The sequence below is a fragment of the Plodia interpunctella genome, chromosome 13, assembly GCF_027563975.2.
Source record: "Plodia interpunctella isolate USDA-ARS_2022_Savannah chromosome 13, ilPloInte3.2, whole genome shotgun sequence".
In the NCBI taxonomy this organism is placed as follows: Eukaryota; Metazoa; Arthropoda; class Insecta; order Lepidoptera; family Pyralidae; genus Plodia; species Plodia interpunctella.
In genome coordinates, this window is record NC_071306.1 from 5,342,180 (window position 1) to 5,356,067 (window position 13,888).

Genomic DNA, 13,888 nt, shown 5'->3' on the forward strand with positions numbered 1-13,888 from the left:
GAATTACAAAAGCACGCTAAGTTTTTTCAACAAAACAAGCAAATTTTGAACTAAGTGTTATAAGTATTCTGTATTCAACCATATAGGACTCTGGTCACTTGCACTTACTAATTGCAATAGATCGTCTTGCCGTAACAGATGCCTCTTGTCAGCCCTTGAGGCGAGCAGTCGAGCGGCGCCAAACCTTGCCGTTCCCCCCGCGCCCCCTGCCCCGGCCACACCCCCGCGAGTTAGCCGCCGCAACGCGGCTCGGAACGCCTGCAATATCGACATATTATTTGTATAATCCACGCCAACATTAATGCATTACTACTAGTGATGTGAGGCAAGAAATCTTCTGTTCTTGGAGATTTCATCTCCTGAAAATTCAAGGGAAATTCATTATGAAGATAATCTGAACACATTTCCGATGTTTCATGGCCGTTTCGTTACATTCTCGATAGTTTCTTTTTTCGAGAATAGCTCGTTGCTGTCAATCTCCTTCTTCTTCTCTTATGAGCGCGGTGGGTTAAATTTTATGATGATTGAAGTTCGACAGAAACCTAGTTAGTGAGTGAAAAAAAGGCTGCTCAGGTTTGGTTTTGTAGCTTGAATGTAGTGTAATTAATTACAGTATCGGTAGAATGTGGATTTTCAGTTTATTGAATATACTTTTGATAGATATTTCATAGAAAAAAATAAAATATTTGCGTAAACTCAGTCAGCTTAGTTATCTGATGTAAATCATGGTCATGTCATCATGGTCTCCGAAACAACGAAAACAATTTTATTGCGGGTTCAAGTCCAAATGTCACGGTCAAATATTACACGTGTATGTAATAAAACAAGTATTTAACACTAGTTGTTGTCGGCGACAAAATATATTTTGTTTTTATTTTTGAGTGTTTCGTACAAACTTTCATCCCCTATTGGAACCTTTGAGCATTGTTTTCTTAAAGTAAATAGTAGCCTATTTTTAACCTCCAGTTATTTACTGTATCCATAACAAATTTCATCACAATTAGGTCAGCGATATTGCCATGACAACATACCATTGACAAATATTTTGTCATAATATAATAGTATGGAATTGGTACGCAAATTCCTTTCATTAGTTAAATGTGTGAATTTATATTAAATAGTTAAAACTGTATCTCGCTAAGTGATTCATATGCAATCGCGACATGAGAAAACTAAACAATGCTCTGATTACGCAATAGCAATCACGCGAAGGACATCTGCTCACATAATAGTCTTGTACTATTGTGATTAAAATGTCAGCTAAAACAGAGCAGGGAATAAATAATTCATATTTCATACTACATTGTAATAAATGTTAAGTTTATTCGTTTTTTTTTTCAAAGCAAAAATATAGCATTTTGCCCGTTGATTCTTCAGCCACAAACGGTGCCAAGAGCCGGTTTCCTACTTTTCCTTTATTTCACACGGTCTCCGGCAGTTATGCATATGTTACAACAACAATTAACTTTTACGTTTTCTATTGGCGGCATATTTGAAGACTATGCTAATAAGTGAGAAAGCATATTAAACTGTATATACAAAAGGAAGGCTCATAAAATGCCTGGAATAATTTAATAAATTAATGTTTATAATATTTGTAAGATTAAGGCTTCTAACAAAAGTATGCTGCATTTTGAGTTTATGTTGGGGAAACCGTGTTTTATTGTATCTTATGTCAAATTCAGCTTTCTATGCCCAGTAGTTCAGTAAAAAAATCATGAGTCGAAGAAGTTGAGAATCAAGCACTGTAAATTTCAATTTAGACTAATCACCTACCGCTGTTTAATCACAATCTCTCTAATAAATACAGCATAATGTGGACTCCAAGTTTCACATTCCCTGATAAAGCCTTATAATTTAATCTTCAAGTACAACTGTATGTTTATACAAATGTATGTTTATTCAAGTACAACTATATGTAAATTCTTGAATGTTGTGCAGCCAGTTAGCAAATCAAATTATATTTAAAATAATCATTTTGGCATTGTCCTTTACCTGCGTCCTCTCGGCGTCTCGTTTCCTCTCGTTCAGCGCCTCAGCCAACGCTTCCAGCCTGGTGAGGGCCCGCTGCAGCGCCACGCGGTCCGCGTGCCCAGGCGGAGTGTGCTTCAGGAGATCCTGGAAACAATCCATTTAATTTATATCCGATAAATGAAAGTAAGAATTGCTCCACTATAAATAAATAAATAAATATATAAGGACAAATCACACAGATTGAGCTAGCCCCAAAGTAAGTACTAGACTTGTGTTATGGGATACTAACTCAACGATACTATATTTTATAACAAATACACATATAGATAAACATCCAAGACCCGGGCCAATCAGAAAAAGATCATTTTCCATCATGACCCGACCTGGGATCGAACCCGGGACCTCTCAGTTCAGAGGCAAGCACTTTATCACTGTGCTACCAAGGTCGTCATCTATGGGGTCTCTGTTCTGTCTTTTGGTCTATTTTTTTATTTAAATAAACAAAATTTTCATCCTTTAAATTTCAGTATTAGGAAATTGACAGTCCAAGATTTAAATAGGTTTATGGTCATACAGAAATTTATTTAATACTAGCTGCGTCACGGGGACTTTCTCCTACGGGAATATCGGCATAAAAGTTCCCTATATGTCACTAAAGAATAATTTAGCTTACTACCGGTGAAGGAATTTTTGAAACACGCTTGAGTAGTTTCAAATTATTATAAAAACTTACAAAAACCCTTTTAATCTTAGTGTAGAAGTATAGATGTAGATACAAATATACAATAAGTAAAAAAAAAAGCTATTTTGCAAAGATTTCTTTTCCATAAACAGATGTTACATGTTAGTAACAATATACGAGAAAGTTAATTGTGAAAACACACAACAAGTAAAAGGTTAAAAGTGGCCGCTTCATTAAATATTTATGCGCGGAATTATGAAGCAATTAATTTTAAAAAGCCAATATTTGTTTAAACTAGAAGTAAATTATACTACAAAGATGCCGATTTATCGTTATTCGTGCGAATGATTTGTTAATAGGGTAATTTGATTTGATAATATTGACATTTGAACTCTCAAACACCTAATCAGACAATGATTTCTCACCAACAGGAAGTCTGAGTGAGTCAACGAGAAAATAAATAAACTTCGAATAACGTGAAAGTTATTTGTATAAATTTCACGCATCCATTGATAAAGTGACATTTGGCTCATCATGTACACAATGTAGCTTGAATGTAAATGATTTTCGGAATTTGTTGAGTCAGCAATAAATGTTTTTTTAGGTTTACAACGTATTACGATCTTGATATATTTGATACTCTTAAGATTATTCTTATAGTGTAAATTTAAAGAGATTGAAATACCGCTTTAGGATTAGTTTAATTTTACAAATCTTTGGATCATACCTATATTTGAAATTTCTATAGTAGAATATGAAATTTCACTAAGGGGTTGAGCTGAGGTTGTAACATAAGTGTTATGTGGTTCTCTGATGACATAGTTTCTACTTTACATTATATTTTTTCTTCCGTTCATTGTAGTCCATACAATGGGCACATAATGGTTGCGCCGTGTCACGATAAGTCGTATTACTCACATGATAAAAACCTTACATAACGGGGTACAAGGTTATGTGGAATTCTTTAATAACCATGTAAATTCTCCTTCGAGCATGTAATTCTGCAAATAAAGTACCTATGTGTGAAAGAATTTGAAGTAAGGAAACAGTATTCAATGTGCTAATTATAAAAGATAGTGTTGTTTTGTCTTCTTTCAGGGTTAAAATTGAAAACTTGTTTAAATTGCGTAATAATACGTGAAAGTATTGTATATTAGTATGTATGTATATGGATATTGTCATTTTTCCGATTCACATAAAAACTATACCAAAATGCAAACAATAACAAGAAGGTGGTCAATATTTACCTGTAGGAACATGATGAACTGAGGAAACCTCTGCACAGGCTTCACCATGAGCCCGAAGAAGGAAAGCCGGTCGTTCGCACTGATCTGCTTCACTTTGAAGAAGTCAGCGAGCGCGGACTTGCGTTTCGACTCCATCTTAGCCAGCTCCATGGCCACGGAGAAGTTGTTTATGAAATCCGAGTACACATCCAGCACCACCGCTTTCGAGAATGCGTTGAGAAAGACCTCGCCTGAAAACAAAGGATAAAAACATTATTAAAATTTATACAGGTCTCAAACTGTTTTATTATAAGGGAATTGTAATTTATTTAAACGAAATTTGTTCCTATTTTTCCTTCCTTCCCCAGGAGTAGGCGAGGAGCAGAGGTGACAATCCAGGTTCCTACTTTTCTATTCCACTTCGCATGGTCTTCCACATCCTTTATTGTCAGACAGACAGCACGCATACTCGTATAATCCTTGACAAATCGTCAATCGGTTTGCTACTTCTGTGGCGAAAGCATCTATGCTGCTTGCATAGACAGACATTTGTTCATTGGTGGCTATATTTCATACACAAATTTTTGTTGGTTCACAAGATTCTAAACTCATGGGATTTACGTAGCTTGGGCCGCTGCCTTGTTGAAGGCGCAGTTACATAAGCTATAGTTAGTATTACTCAAAATATTTACTTTATCCATTTTTTCTTTGCACTTTAGTAACAGTATTCTCTGAATGTTGCAAAATCATAAAACTTCCATTTACAAATTATCGAGAAGTATTCACAATTTATTTGGTAAAGGTTATTAAAATACGGAGCCCAAAATAAATCGATGTCTGTTGAATGTTGAAGCAATTCTGTGTGTGCTTATGTTGTTTCAATATCTACGCTCGAGGTTATGATATGATAAACACGGCTATGGGTTAATCAAACAAAATTTACGAAACAGAATAAATACAAACATTTAGAATGTGTTGGGTGAGAATTTATTTGCATGCATGTCCGCGAATACTGTTTGTTTTCCTGTTTGCGTTAAGCAAGATAAATTAAATAACGAATTTATAGATGGTTTCTAACATATTCACAGTTCTGCATTTGTTTCTGTATTTGAACTTTTGTTTTTGAATTAATTTTATTGCAGTGTAGAAAATACAAAGGAAGATTAAGGGCAACGTCAAACATCCCATGAAGCTATCTCTACTAGTCCCGATACAGTCAAACTTTGCTTATACTTGACACAGTACACACTATCGGCAAACAGTTTGACGAACTTTGGCGGTTACAAAATACATTACCGGGTTTTTATACGATAAAACAAAACTCACAAAAACTAAACGCAATATACGATCTTTCTTCTCAGCATTGGTCGTTCCGAAATACTTGTTCTTTGTAGCTTTGGTAAATATGAATTAATTTAGAATATGACGTGAAAAAATGCAGGTCTAATTTTCGAATAAATGATTTGATTTAGCTTCAAAAACGTTGTTACCAATTTTTTCATCGCGGTCCCACGTGCGCGCGCAGTCGGCTAGCGCGGTGCGGAAGTGTAGATGGCATTGTAGGATGTCGGGCAGCCGATGGAACAGGATTTGAATCTTGCTGGCGTTCAGAATCGCAGGGCTGCTTTCCTCCAGCGGCTTCTTGTAGTCCTGATCACAGATACAAGTTTCATTGATTTTTTTGTTACATATCGGGGCACGGCAGTGCATCCGCAAGTCGAAGGCGAGCAAACACCTTCATTTTCGTTTATTTGATTAAAGCAACAAAGGATACAAATACAATTTAAAATCTAGGTTTCAGATTCTCTCTAACAAAGCTATGTAGATGTGGGGCAACGTGTGAATATGACTTTAAAACCTAATTAAACATTCACAAGCGCTTTGTAATCAGACCTACAGCAATATATATAAAAAAAAAATTTGGTTCGTAGAGTCATAGTATGGTTATGACAGGAAAATCGACAAAGGAATTAATACCAAGGCTTCTATTTATTGCTCAGTTTGAAATGACAAATTATACCGAACTAAGTAAATGTTGAGATAATTATTAACATAACTTCAAAACCTACATATGAAACTAGTAAAACGAGGACGTTTTAAGTTAATCAAATCAATTTATTATAAACTTTGCACCTGAGTGAGGTACAGTGTAAAAAATCATACACCCAGTCTTCTAATTCTGAAGTCATGTCTTAAAATAGGTGGCTGGTATTGACCGTAAACACTTGAATAGGAATCGAGGTTAGATTCGTAGTAATAAACGTTCACATACACTGCTCAAATATACGGTAGAGGTATTCCGTTGGGCGCACCATTTACAAATTTGGAATAGCACTGATTTGAATTTGGAATAACACTGATTTGAATTGCACCTTTAAGTTTTGTTTAGCGCATCCGTCAATATTTTTCAGGTGCGAGTGCGGATAAGAATACTCGTAAGAGAAATTGGGAGTTTGAAAGATTGTGAATGGTTATAAGACTATGTATTTTATTTAAAACAAACATATTCCATCATTAGAATTCATTTGGATTTCTAAACGGAATACCTCATACAGTTGACACGTGCGCATAAATAATATTGAAGGAGTCAGCAATAAGTATGTGAACTGAATAACTGTGGGGGGTCTCATATGGATTACGATTTCAGCTAGGTAAGTCAACTTGTATTTGCAGAGGCGAACTATTTCCTGTGCATTGAAGCAATTCTATCGTTCGAATATAACGCAATAATTTTAAAATATAGAATTCTATTAGTTACCTATATCATAAACGAATAATGCTATTTAAATGGTGATTTTCTAAAAGTCTTTATCTTGAAATAAAAACGGAGAATGAAAAAATCTATTACTGTAGCGCATTTTTTGCATGCGCAGCGCACTCACACAAACAACACCGTGGTCGGAATATTAGCACAAAAAATAAAATATTGAACCTTTCACGGTTTGTTAACACTCACTGTGCGTGGAGAGCTTACGCGCGTATTGTGAATTAAGAGTTATATGACGTTTTGACCTTAGTCCGCAACGCCATACGAAATGCACTTAAACGCGCTTGGAACAAAAACGGGCATTCCCACGGTCACAACTTTTGATTATATATTGCTTACTTATTTTCCGATTTAACATACACGCTAACAGCACTTTTGGGTTTTGGTGACAAGCTAGCACTAGTATGAAACCTATTCGTATTTACTTATTGCATGTTTCGGTAGGACCGATCTTGTATCTAATTTTTTCACACATATTTCGTGGCATTAATTTGTGTTCTGCCAAATGTCAAGACACACAGCACGGTGCACACAGACAGTCATGGGTGATTTGTGTAATTTGATGCGTAGTTGAGTGTACAGTATATAGGTTTACTATTCAATCATGTGATCGGAACAGGTGACAATCTATTCTTAGTATCGAATCGAAGTCTATCGAATCGTCACGACAAAAAGAATCAATGCTTCACGACAGCACGCTTACTTGCCCCGTCACGCAGCTTAAAGTACAATGGACACACGTCTTCATTAGAATAAGTAGGTAGTTTCTAACGGAAATAATTATTATGGTCCAATTCGGGTCTGTAAATAAAACAAAAGAATTATTCAGTTGGGATAAAAATGACAATGATAACGTAATATAAACTAATGTAAGAATGTAAGGGTAAAGTACGTTTTAGAAGATAAATGCCTTTTTTGTTGAAAACTTACCTATTTTGAATATTGTTCTTAACCGTTAATACATTGGGTACTTGCTTTTCAATCAAATATGTAGTAATAACTGCTTAGGATCGTCCACCGCTGGCTAGATATCTAGGTGAAGGATAACAATAGGCAATACTATTAGCACTTGACAGTAAAGTTACTGCGGATTGTTTATATTGCCCGACTGGCTTAGAAGACGGGCTATAATTTCACCAATTTATGAGTGGAATGTAGGTCTATGTTCATAAAACTTAGTGTGTGTGCTATAATATTTACGAGTCATACATTTAACATTGATACGGTGAATTATTATTATAATTTTATGATTTACTGCGAATACTGTAATGTGTCGTCATCATTTTAAAACAAATATTTATATATTTGTACTAAGATTTTTTAAACTAAAAATAATTTAAACTATAATAACGAGTCCTCCAATCTACTATCCAGCGACTCACTACTAAGGAAGGCGACAAACGAACTCCGAAAGCACATGCACTGCACTTCAGTTCAATGACTACCTATTGCTGGTGCAGCAGCACATGCAAGCAATGACGCGCGTTATACACGCAAACAAATGAGTATTACTAATTAAAACAGTTTTTGTTACACCGTTATAATGTTAGACAATTCGCAAACATCATTTGTCTGGCAACAGTAATTTGGAGACAAAAACTAATACGGCGCATCAAATGGCGCCATTTAATAGGACGGGGTTGACCTCGTGATCTCGACTCGCAAATAGTCACTATTCAATTGTGCCCCACTTCCTATTATGCAAATTTAGACTAAGTATACACTCCACAAGAGTGTAATAGTTTAGTAACTTGTCAGTCTCTTACACTATTGTTGTCATACAATCTGAATGAGCTGTGGGTTTCTTTTTAATTTGTAAGTTTTTAAAATACCAATAACAAAAAAGGGCTTATAACCAATTCATTGGCGGTTTCAACTTGTTGGCAAACAATCTTATTTGTAGTTTTCCCAAATACATCAGCGTTGAAAGCAGACGTAGAATTAATTAAACAAAGTGTACACATACATAAAATTAAAAACCTACGCTACATACTGCGCTCATACGGTTTATATACATGGAAAATTAAATATTGGTAATAAACATTAATATAACCAGGATAAAAATTCTATTAATTTTATCATGAGAAATCGAATTGAAGAAAACTAATCTAATAAAAATCCCTAACTACATTCTCCTATTCAAAGTTCAACATTTTATTTACTTAGTACTGAACTCATGTGAAATAGGCGTTAAATGTATTGTGGGCGAGACAATATAGAAGTGGGCCACGCAGGTTTTCGTTTACATGTTCGATTTTTGACATGTGTACACTGTACATAGAGTTACAGAGCTTTGTTTTCGGAAGGAACAATGAAAATTCATGAGTTTGCTGAGAAAGTTAAGTAAGTGTACAGATTTTCTGTATGATTTCTCTGCCATCTAGATCATTAGCAATATCAATATTACAGTGAATGGTCGGTGTTCGGTGACTTTTAACAACATATGCTTTTTAAGCATGTTTCATTTGAAAAGCACATTTTTGGTCTAGAGTTAAAAACAAGTTTAAAAATTAAATATTAAAAATAGTCCGTGTTGTTTTGGAATAAGATTGTCTAAAAATGTCCGGACGTTTTTGTGACACCTAACAAATAAAGATTGCGTAACGGAGATGTCAAGTTCCAATCCAACCCAATAGTTTAACAACATCCTCGAGCGACATTCCAAACGTCTAATCTTATTAACAACATCTGAAATCTAACTGTTTTGCAACCTGTCAGCTTAAGGCTTAATTAGGCGCACTGTCGAACGTGTCACACCTCCGGACGGCTAACAAAGTGGCAACACTAAATCAATTTACTTGACGAATTGCGTAACTGCAACTGTCTCTTGTAATGTTTAAATAATTGGCTATTGCCATCAAACTTCCTTCCCGATCACGAATCTCGAGTCATGGGAAAATGTCAGCAGTATGTTGGACCGTTTCCTGATTGGGCTGGCATGACAGCGATGTAAGATGTACGATAGAATAGCATTAGAATCATGTTGAGTTTCATACATATTATACAGCAGGAAAATCTTTATTGTTAGACCTAAAAGTCTTTAATCATTCTCGACTGACGCTTGTAAACTTTGTATAAGAAAACGCCACATTCATCATCATAAAGTTATTAATTTCTCCTCCTGTTGATCAGACGTCAATGAAGAAATGAAAATAAAAAAAAATTATACCCAACCCAGTAGTTCCAATTCATCTTTAAAGTACAAATCTAACCAATAAACCTGAATAGGTTACTTAGAGTAATATGCTTGTTTGGTAGACTATTGACAGTGGCTATTTCGGTTTGCAATTTGCGCAAAGCAAATATTTGAGGTGCCTGTGCGAAGTAATTACTGCTTGTTTGTTATTTATTTGCTAGTACGTCCAGGGTTACTACACTGCGAAATTTAGACAAGTTAACAGAGAATTGGGAAGACGTTACGACCTGTAGTCTGCAGTCATGAAGTAAATTCGATTATTCCGAAATCCATACTATCGCAATTCAAGTGACAGCAATTATTTGTCAAACAGAGCTACAGCCACGGTTTAGTAAATAAAAAATAAATACGTTTAGTTGGAAAAAAGCAAAGTTCCGTAAAGAAGAAAGTAAATAGGAATTGTCAAAGCGTCAAATTTTGAGATAAGGCAGGGCCGATATATGTACCTACTAGTGAACTATAGCCAGAGACATCCAGAGAACTGATGGTAACCCTACGTCCAGATAAACGACTCTGTTTGTATAACGTTCGTGCGTTTGCTCGGAGCGCTGCAACTGCGCCATTGTTTAAAGTTTAATATACCAGGATGTTAAATCACAGTAAACGTTGGTTCAACAGGCTGGGAAGCGTATTGCATGAGCAGGCCATTGCAAATTGAGTCGACCTCTATTACGGGATTGTAACATGTAATGTTGTATACTGTCGCCTAGATGTTATAATATCATTGCTAATTTACTAATTCCCTTATAGGTCATGTGTGCCTTTCGATTTTATCTTAGGATATCAAAAGGTTCGAAACGGGAACCCTGTGGAACGCCTTTCGGAATATTTTTGACGGTAATTTTAATACAGCGAATCTTGCTTCATAGATTGAGACCAGTTGTAAAAGGTTAATGTATCAAATAAACATATACTTTGAGCAGAGTGCGAAATCGTAAATTGCCTATTTTGAAATAATCAAGAGTGATAAATCGTCTCAAAAGCCATTCATAATTTAAGTAAATCAAAAGGATGCATATGAATAATTTTACTTCAAAGTTGCTTTTGCATTTACACATACACATGTATAAGAGAAAATTGCAGCCAGTTGGTTATCATATTGACAAGAAAATCTCACTAACATTGACCAGCCGCTGTAGCGTCGCGACGTACGAGTTCTCGCTGTGAATGATGGCGGCGACGACATGTCGCCGGCGCATCTGCACCGGACTGAGCGAGTCGGGCGGAGCGCCCAGCGACGGCGGCGGCACACGCGTGCTTCTCACTTCGCCCAGGCATGATAAAAGCTCTTCTTCCAGCTGTAACACAGTTGCAAATATAGGTTTAAAAGTGCGTTCTTTTCTAGTGGAACTAGTCATATGTTTTATATTTATGTTGGACCCTATAAATGGAGATTTAGAACAATTGAGTTGAGGGCATGTCATAGGGACGTTATTTTTTAGAACAAAATGAAGCATTAGCCTCAATCAGGTAAATATTGTTCATAGCAGTTGATGGGCTCAAACTGAAATAACATACAAAATTATCTAGGAGGTCATTGTTACTAACACATAACTAGGTACATAGGTACATAGGTAAAATATGATGTGTCAGCTGAAACAATGACAAATGCCAATAATATACCTAAATTATACATAATCAACGTCAATTATACTGCAGTGTTGCAATTGACACCTAGCGTGGTCAGCTTAAATAATATGCTATTATAATCAAGTAGCATAGTAATTCTAGGTACATAATTACTAATAATGGTAAAGGTTTTTAGAACAATGCAAATTATTGTTCTCCTGCAAATAATACAAAATAGTATAATCCAATGGAGTTCAAAGTAAATGATGATTTGTATGTAAACCGCGTGCCTGCCGACCGGTAGATTGAGCACATGACAGAGTGACGTGATACTAACGCGTGAATTCAATATTTACTTATCGATACACCTAGTTAGTAATGTTAGCTAGCTAGCTTTGACATTGAACAACTGATGCAATCATCAAGACTGAATAGGTACTTTAGAACCTAATGTTTCCTTCGCAATGAAGTCAAAACCAGTTGAAACAACGCTGCTGGGCGGACGTCCAAAATAACCCAACGTGTAGAGGAGCTTAAAATCGTAGCGCAGCGAACCGTCATTACCGGATGAATTCACGAGTGGGAATCACGTCACCATTCGAACACTGTCTATCAAGTAAACGCAAATGCCAAAAGCGATGGCCCTGGACTCACATCAAAGTGTAACAATGAATAGTCAGCTTTTTCGCGCAACAACTTCGTGCAGAACATTATGAAATCGATGGAACATTGAATCAACTTTTGACATTTACAAAACACACGTTACTCGCGCCGTCTAACTAAAGACATACTGAAGAGAAAAAACTATTACAATCGTGTACATAAATCCGGTGTGGCTGCGTGGCAATACTGGACACCATTCTGACATCACCGTATCACCTGCCTTGGATGTATATTCGTTAATCACATAACCCAACACCATTATTTGTTTATCTTAAGTATCTCTAAAAACATTATTTATTTTTTGCAGGAACTCCCGCGCGCGCTTCGAACACGCGTCTACGCTTAGTATGTTTGTTGATGACTGACTATTGAATGACGACTGTGAGTCATCTATAATATAATTGTGATTCACAAGGAATACACTTATTAAAATGTATTATTATGAGTTATATGAGGATAGAGGCCAATGGGAAGACTCGTTTAATTCCAGAAATTGCCCAGCTGGGAGTCAATGACCAATTGTTTATGAGTGAGTGTACGTTGCCCGTTCCAATTCATTGATATAGTTACGAGGCTCGGTGTTGAACTGGTTTTGAAAGTATATCACGAGAATGCGGCTATTATGAGATAGTACGTAAGGAGCAAAGAGAATTTTCAAGAATACATTTTAACTAAAACATAGGACTATTGGTATTTAGAAAATAAAGTCGGTAAACTGCCATTGACACAAAAACTACAAAAAACGAATGCCAACCACCGTCGTGCACGGTTGGTCTCAGTCAGGATGAGTCACTGTAGATCCTATCCAACGAACTGCGGGCGTGATCACTAAGCCCATGCTAATAAGCTCGTGCCAGCTTACTTGGGTGGCTTCAAATTGGTTAACTATTTGAGATATAATTTGAAGTAATTTCAAATTTCAATCTTCCTATATGATTTAACCTGGCTATAAAGTTGTGTAGTTAATACTTTTACATAAACTAGATCTGTCTCACACAGCTAACATTGCCATCAAGCTTCCTAAGATAGTTGGAACCGACCTAAAAATAAAACGCCAATAGCCGTTAACGTTCGACCTTCTGTTTTGTGTGGATTGGTCAATTTTATCACCATGTATTTTAAACTGTATTTCTTTCATTCAACACTGGCAAGGTGGGCTCTTATGTTTTTTTTTAGCTGTCGTTGAATTAAGTCTTAATAATAGCGGTGGTCGTTAGGCCGACATCTATCAAACGCCTTCATGTCAAGTCAGTTTACAAGTCTAAAATAAGTCATGGTTTGTCGAGGGGTTCCGAGATATAGCGTGACGGTGATGAACGTATCTATTTTCGATGTAATCCATACAGCTTTAAAAACAACCTCCATCAACGAGGTGCTCAGAATGCTAAATTTGTTTAATTTGTGAACAGATATTTCAATAAAAATCAGCAAAGGATATGTTAAAAATTAAAAGCAATTTATATACTTACAGCAGGCAGTTTAGGCATCTTATCAGCTTCATGTGAATGCATGTCATATTGATGCGTTGATCCTCTCCGCATGCTGAACCATCGTGCCAACCTCCCCCCTCCCTCATCCTCGGGAGGGGGAGCTGGAGGCGCAGGCGTCGCGACGCCGCTTCGCCACCGCTCGCACAGCTCCCGCGCTCGGCTTAGCGTGTTGCGAAGTTGTCCAGTGCTCCTGACACAAGATAATCATCTAATAATACCCTAGTCCCGGTAAACGAGGAAATAAGAGCTTATGTAAAGATCTTGGATAAAGAAAACAAAAGACCCTTGGAGGTAATTATCTTCAACTGAGCTGTTTACATA

At 36.3% G+C, this 13,888-nt stretch overlaps 1 protein-coding gene across 5 annotated transcripts in view; it reads right to left on the reverse strand.

Annotated features, from left to right (window-relative positions):
- Positions 1 to 13,888, reverse strand: part of LOC128674542 (uncharacterized protein) — a 35,176-nt gene that overhangs the window by 5,976 nt on the left and 15,312 nt on the right. For 3 of the 5 annotated variants that reach the window (XM_053753139.2, XM_053753138.2, XM_053753137.2), the window contains 6 exons: positions 13,547 to 13,757; positions 10,967 to 11,143; positions 5,373 to 5,532; positions 3,904 to 4,133; positions 1,996 to 2,118; positions 109 to 258 (listed from right to left, as the gene is read on the reverse strand). In XM_053753139.2, coding sequence (XP_053609114.1) covers positions 109 to 258; positions 1,996 to 2,118; positions 3,904 to 4,133; positions 5,373 to 5,532; positions 10,967 to 11,143; positions 13,547 to 13,757 — 1,051 coding nt within the window. Of the gene's footprint in view, positions 1 to 108; positions 259 to 1,995; positions 2,119 to 3,903; positions 4,134 to 5,372; positions 5,533 to 10,966; positions 11,144 to 12,068; positions 12,201 to 12,225; positions 12,424 to 13,546; positions 13,758 to 13,888 lie in introns of those variants that run through there. The other 2 variants (XM_053753140.1, XM_053753142.1) reach the window with 2 other exon arrangements.